Source organism: Alexandromys fortis, unplaced genomic scaffold (genome assembly GCF_014885135.2).
Source record: "Alexandromys fortis isolate MF-2015 unplaced genomic scaffold, M_Fortis_MF-2015_v1.1 scaffold_3, whole genome shotgun sequence".
Lineage (NCBI taxonomy): Eukaryota > Metazoa > Chordata > Mammalia > Rodentia > Cricetidae > Alexandromys > Alexandromys fortis.
Window position 1 is genome coordinate 23,286,089 of NW_026067909.1, and position 7,363 is coordinate 23,293,451.

Below are 7,363 nucleotides of genomic sequence, written 5' to 3' on the forward strand. Positions count from 1 at the left end.
AGAGAGGCCCGATCATATGACAGGGGCATTTGTTCAACTATGTTCATAGCAGCATTATTTGTAATAGCCAGAACCTGGAAACAACCTAGATGTCCTTCAATGGAAGAATGGATGAAGAAAGTGTGGAATATATACACATTAGAATACTACTCAGCGGTAAAAAAACAATGACTTCTCGAATTTTGCATGCAAATGGATGGAAATAGAACACACTATCCTGAGTGAGGTAACCCAGACCCAAAAAGATGAACTTGGGATGTACTCACTCATAATTGGTTTCTAGAGATAAATAAAGAGCCTTCGTCTGGAGATGGATGGAGATAGAGACGGAGACCCACACTGGAGCACTGGACTGAGCTCCCAGTGTCCCAGGGAGGAGAGGAAGGAGGGAAGATGTGAGCAGGGAGGTCGGGACCACGAGGGGTGCACCCACCCGCGGAGACAGTGGGGCTGGTCTATTGTGAGCTCACCAAGGCCAGCTGGACTGCGGCTGAGAAACCATGGGATAGGGCCGGACTCTCTGAGTGTGGCGGACAATGGGGGCTGCTGAGAGGCCAAGGACGGTGCCACTGGGTTTTGATCCTACTTTGGGTTCTGGCTTTGTGGGAGCCTAGCCAGTTTGGATGTCCACCTTCCTAGACCAAGATGGAGCGGGGAGGACTTTGGACTTTCCACAGGGCAGGGAGCCCTGACTGCCCCTCGGACTGGAGAGGGAGGCGGGGAGGAGGCGGAAATCTTTTTTTTTCAATAAAAAAATTATATTTAAAAAAAAAGTTGGATCACAGAAAATGGGATTCTTCAAAAAATTAGATTTTAGGGTTTGCATATGTGTAAGGGAAGGCATGGAAATGGGGATGGGAACCACACAAAGCTCCCTTGTCCCCATGAACCCTTTGATGATCCTCTGATCTGGGATTTCTGCTTCTACCACATGTTTTATCTATTTTATGGCTGACAACGGTTATTTGATGAGCAATGAAAAGATAATGATAAGTTTACTGATCTCCAGCAGCTTAAATATTCATCAGCTGCCATGTTATTGCTCTCTGTTGCAACCTATTGCTTTTAGAACAGGCAGAAACATTTTAATCCTCAAAATACATCCCACAGTTCCATTAATATATATCCATGCGATTTAAAGGTACTCATGCAATAATGGCTAAAGAGTCCCTAAATGTCTTGACTCTGCAGCAATGTCAGGGATGGCCTTTGAGGGACAGTTTCTATACCCAGTGGAGAAGCTCCAGTCCTGACTCCTCGTGAACTAGGTATCTAGTGTTTTCTCAAAACAAGTCTCCTTCAAGCACAACTGAGGTCAGGCCTGGTGGCACAGGCTTGTGACTCCAGCACCAGGGTGAAGCAGGCAGGAAGACAGCAATACCCATGCCAGACTGGGCTGTCTAGTAAGACCCTGGCTCACATGAGCAAACATGCCCACCGCAGGGGCTGTGATTGCTTTACTGACTTTCCAGAACGTGAAAGTCCTTCACAGCTAAACACACTGATTCTGATGATGAACACGTGTCTCTTTTCTTCGCTGCTAATCATAAGACGAGCACTCACCTGTCTTCTCTGGGCTTTAGTATTCAGGCATCTGCTCAAAGACTCTGGTTTACTTTGTGTTGAATTTAATACATGGCATGAGGGAGAATTCCACTGCATTTTTACTGATTTTGACTCTAGTTGCTCTGACAACTTTTGATTGATGCAGCTTCCCCAGACCCCACATTAATGACAGCTGTGTGCTACAATCTGCAACATTAACAGTTATTACAGCCCATCTTTTTCATGAGGTCAACCCACCAGAGTCAGGGACTCTGTTTTGCAGGATTAGGCCAGGAAGCAAAGCATGCTAGCATTATTGCTTTATTAATAAAGTGGATGTTTCTTGCTGTAATATTTTTTGATATAACTGACTCTCTTTCTATTACAAATTTGGGATTTAGTTTACACAATTCAGCACGATTTGAGCTCTGTGTGAAGACGGTCACACGGCCAAAAAACCTGCTTCCCACTACTAGGTCTTTGCTGCTTTTTCCTATGTAAACTTAGAGTTCTGCCTTTTTCCATTATCTTTTTTTGACAGGCATTTGGTCAACATTTAGGTTCCAGCCGAAAGAATTTCATTTAAGACATTCCTAGATATCCAAAACATAAGATTACTACCTGCACAAAGCTGTTAATTCGTAGCAGCTCACATAGATAGAAAAAACAAGCATGCATTGGTTTACTTCACTTAAAGATGAGAAAAGTGATGACCTAAAACTAACCTTGCATTAAAAGATTCCTAACTCCTGACCGCACCTTCACTCCAGTTTATTGATGACTTTAGTCCAGGAGACATACTGCTTGTGCCTTACTCTCAGGAAACAAATAATTAACCATCTACCCACAGCACAGAAGAAGACAAACCTTCACTGGTGTCTCTGATAAGCATCAAACTTACCAGCTTTCTAACATTGAAGCTTATTAACATTTGACAAAAAATGCTAATGTATCAAGGGCCATAGGCTTCACCTGTCTGTTTATGTAGGCTGCCTGGTTACCTATGACCACAAAGTTTTGTGGGTCTTTATAGCTAGTTAAGAAAAAAGAGAAGAAGTGACAACAGACAGAAGTGGAAACAGAAGCAAAAGTGTCCCAGAAATAAGCAAAGATAGGAAAATGACAAAGAAAAAAAAAAGAATATAGCAAAGAACTAGAATTGAAATGGATTGAAAGAGAATTATAGCTAAGACAGAAGAATTAGAATAGAGTTCAAGGAAGAGAGAACATTAAAGAGTCATGGATAGATATCCTCACCATCGTGCTGTTCCTCAAGCAGAAACTGAACTCAGAACCATTGCTGGAAGCTGTGAGAGCAGAGAGACATCAATGGGGTTTGAGGGGAAAGCCACCCCTTTCCTCATCAATGGCATCTTCACGTATCATCAAACCCTGTCCCTGCGCTTTGTCCTAACACCACCAACTATTTCCCTAAAAGAATGCCGTTTAAAACAAAACAAAACAAAACAAAAAACAAAGACCCCTGTGAAAACATCTGTCTTTCAAAACTTGAGATTGTATTTGGTTCATTTTAGACAGCATGAGCAATCATACTGTTAAGGATCCTCAAAAAGAAGGCAAACAAAAAATATAACACACATAAATCTCTCTATAAATATGTGCATATAGGTTTGATGAATTTTTCTCTTCTTGGCTCACAATTCTTGCTCCAAGAGCAAAAAACCATCTAACAAAAACTCTTAACACCAGGCATAAAAAGCCCTCTTTTGAGTTGGTGATCATTGTTGTCCAAGAGACTCCTAAAACAGCACCATCTACTGCTGCCCTCTAGAGGTGGAAAGTATTACTGAAGACACCCTATGCTTCAGACTCATGGTTCCGAGGTATCTGACTAGATAGAACTGGCCTGAAAGTCTCCTCCTTGGGACCAGCTTTCATGGTGCCTTCTGGTACCATGTAAACCTCTAGAGGAGGGAAACATCCAACACTCCTACCCAGCTATGATATCTACGAAACACAACAACAGCCCTCAGGGTGCTCAAGTGGCACCTTTGCAATAACAAACAGCTCTGTAATTAATCACACTTGAGGACTTCTCAACAAGACAGAAATAACGTCTGGTACTAGAACCTAGCCAACTATCCAGGGCTAGAGAAGCCATGGATCTTAGAGGAAAACATATGACCACCGTTTTACTAAGCCAGTACGATCCCTAACTGCACTCTAAATATCTGTCTTTAGACCCACAGATATTTGTGAGCCTTACTCCTCATCAAGGAAAGAACTTTAGCAACCATGGAGACTGTTAGAGAAAACCACATCCAATGAAAATTTCGAGTTCTGTCGCATCTATACATCTACAAAACAATTGGCTCACCTAAGGCTCAAGGGCAGGTAGACTGGGAGAGAGAGAAGATCAGGAAGTTTGCTATATATATTGTGTCTCCAAACAATGTCAGAAGTTACACCCTTAAAGTCTCTCCAAAATGATTTCCTAAGCATGAAACGAGAAAGGACAATAACAATAGATATGCTGAAGTGGATGGGAGAAAGACCAGGAGTCATCAGCCCTGCACAAAAACTACAGACAACTAAAAATACATAGTGGTAGAAATAGTCTTCACCAGGGAGAACACACCAATTACTTATCCAATACTGAATGATCATCACTGAAAACATCATACAAGTCACACACTCACAGAAAAGGGTATATTTATGTATTTATGAATATATGTGTATGTGATAACAATGAACAAAAATGGAAGCCATAAATTTGATAGAGAGAATGAGGGGTATTATTGGAAGATTTGGAGGGAGGAAAGGAAAGAAAACATGATGTAATTATATTTTAATCTTAAAAAATAAAAGAAAGACATTTGAAGTGATTATTTAAGAGATGATAATTGGGGCTGGAGAGATGGCTCAGTGGTTAAAAGCATTGCCTGCTCTTCCAGAGGTCCTGAGTTCAATTCCCAACAACCACATGGTGGCTCACAACCATCTGTAATGAGGTCTGGTGCCCTCTTCTGGCCAGCAGACATACACACAGACGGAATATTGTATACATAATAAATAAATTAATAAATAAATTAATTAATTGTATTGTCATTCTAANATTGTCATTCTAAAAAAAAAAGATGATAGTTGTGTAAATTGTGCTGGTTATAGTGATCCGTTTACAGTTTATACATGTACCAAATCATCACATAGTATACATTACACATCATTTTTATCAATTATATGTCAAATAAGCTAGGGGAAAATATATTAAGGAGTATGTTATATGATACATGCATTGATATTTTTTCATTTAATGTATAAAATATTCAGCATAAGATATATCAAAATCAATTTGGCATTGAATAATCTATGATGCTGATTACATGTATCAATATTCAATTAGCAAAAAATGACAAGACAATAAATAGGAATGAAATGAGTCATTAATAATAGTATAATGAATATGACAAAAGTCATACACTTCCTACCCTATGGTATAAATATCATAGGCTATATTTATATGATAGGTGACATATATGTATATATACATGAATTCTTCATGAGCAGCATCCTCTAAAACTCAGTTTCACATAGGTACAATTTGTTTTCAACAGCCTTGTGTGAGAAAGAAGCAGCATAGGAATGTGCTATTTCTGAAGAGGTAACGGCTTGTTTTGTTCCCGTATGTTCTTCTATCTGCACTTTCTCGACTGCATACTTTCTGGTAATGTATTAAGCAAAACTTATAAACATGGTGTGATGACTATGTAGGATCTTTGCATATAGTAGCTCTTAAAACAAGCTTAGCACAAGAAGTTCTGTGGGTATCCAGCCTCCACTCATGAAAATTCATGATGTAGACTTGATCCTGCTCTAGCTTCACTCTGACCAAATCTGTCACTCGTCTCTTCTTGACCTCAATTCACCAGGACCATCTTACTCTCTCCATAATGGTCCCAAGGAAGGGATTCACAAAGAAGTCTTCTTTTATGAAAGTGATAATACCCCATAAACACTCAAAGAACTGACTGCAACCCATAGGTGTTCAGGTCTGGTCCAGAGTTCATATTTTCTAAAAACAGCAGGTTCCAACTTCAGAACACGACCTCCTCCCTACCTCCCCTGTTCTATCTGCTTACTAGCTTGGAAAATGTTTGCTTCTTTTCTTCCCTGACCATAGAAAGGTAAATACTCAAGCAGATGAGGAACAGAAAAAAATAAAAAAGACCTTTAATCATTATCAGCTGGAAGGGAGGAATGTCACTGAGAACACAGACCAACACCATGATGGCAGATGTGAGCACTCAGGAACATCAAAGGATCTTGAAGGCCACAGTCTCTCCCAGTTCCCATCAGTGCGTGCCCTCTCTGTCTACAGGGCTGTCTCGGCACCTTCTCATGACAGCCCTATAAATGCAGGTGGGCTCCTCACTCCCTACACATTGGGTTCCTGCTCACCCTTCCTTCAGGTGACTCTCAGCCATGAAGACACTTGTTCTCCTCTCTCTCCTTGCCCTGCTGGCCTTCCAGGCCCAGGCTGATCCTCTCCCAGAAGCAGCTGAGGAGACTAAAACTGATGAGCAGCCAGGGGTAGAGGACCAGTATGTGTCCATCTCCTTTGGGGATCCAGAAGGCTCTGCTCTTCAAGATGGAGGTGAGTGCTGGTGCCCAGTGTGATAGTGGTTGGAGTCTCCTGAGAGAGGGTGGAAGATGGGACTGGAATCCTGTCCAGGGCCGCGTGATTCAGGTCGGGTTCTCTGTTGGTCCTCTAGGATCTTCACTGTCTTATTTGGAGAAGTAAAAGTGAGATTCAAAAGAGTGTAAATGATTTTCTTTTTCTTAAGTGTTTTGATATGAACCTTATTTGTTGAATAGTTTTAAAATACAGAACATATTGAGTTTGTCTATCCAACTGATAACCTTATATTAAAAGAAAAATCTGTTTTGCTTAAAAGAATAGATTTAGGAACTAAATGCCAGTGTATGAGTGTGTTGGGTTAGGAGACATTAAAAGTTGAAGGACTGCAAAATGGGTGTCAAGTTATGCATGCGATCAACACTTGTTAAATGTATTTTTTCCCAGTGTTTGGAGTTGGTCACGGTGCTGGGTGTGATGTCACCAGTGCAAACAATCCTGCTCTGTACCATGTATCATGCATCTTCATAGTGTTGTGCACTATTGCACACTCCTGGCTACCATACTTAATGCCTGTTGTTCTTTGTTTCCTCAGCCTCAAGAAAGGGCCCATTATGTTTCTGTAGAAAGGTATGCAAAATTTATGAACGGGTCCATGCAATCTGCTTCGGCAAGATACTACTCTGCTGCAGCTGAGACGAGAGACAAGATCACCATGTCTTCTGAGACCTCATGATCAGCCATTGCCCTTGTACTCAGCCTCAATTCCCTTTTTCTCAAATAAACTTTCTTGCAGACAAACAACCTGGTTTTGATTCTTTGATGCTTTCTACGTTACTTAGCCAGGACTCTTTCAAGCTATGTAGCTTCTCTGAGAAGTTAATTTCCTATTTCCTTGCCTCCCATTGCACTCTTAGTTCAACAAATGGACAACCATCCATTTCCATTGTTATTGTAAGTATGTCCTATTCCATCTCTTAGAATTAGAAGGCCTGGAAGATACACATACATAGTTGTCAGTGTTGTTTTTAAAATTGAAGTTGTCCCTTCCCTAATGTCTAATAAATACTTTATATTTTTAGTGAGCAGCTTATTTGTCATTTAAGACCTTTTGATTCTCCTTATAGGAAATTTCTTGATCAGCCCCTCCTGTGAGTAGCAGGGACTGAGTGTCTGTGAGGGGCATAAAGAAATTGGTCTCAAGCAAGCTCATCAGTCAAC

At 40.7% G+C, this 7,363-nt stretch overlaps 1 protein-coding gene across 1 annotated transcript; it reads left to right on the forward strand.

The window, feature by feature from the left end:
* The first annotated feature begins 5,756 nt into the window (after positions 1 to 5,756).
* LOC126498808 (alpha-defensin 20-like) lies at positions 5,757 to 6,886 on the forward strand. The gene is made up of 2 exons (XM_050137712.1): positions 5,757 to 6,160; positions 6,738 to 6,886. Exons 1-2 carry the CDS (start codon positions 5,989 to 5,991, stop codon positions 6,836 to 6,838), a joined length of 273 nt encoding a protein of 90 aa, XP_049993669.1. The 5' UTR covers positions 5,757 to 5,988; the 3' UTR covers positions 6,839 to 6,886.
* The last annotated feature ends 477 nt before the right edge of the window (positions 6,887 to 7,363 follow it).

Coding starts and splice junctions, on each gene's coding strand:
- LOC126498808 (XM_050137712.1), top strand. CDS start 5,989: ATGAAGACACTTGTTCTCCTCTCTCTCCTTGCCCTGCTGGCCTTCCAG. Junction 6,161..6,737: donor CTCTGCTCTTCAAGATGGAG/GTGAGTGCTGGT, acceptor TTGTTTCCTCAG/CCTCAAGAAAGGGCCCATTA.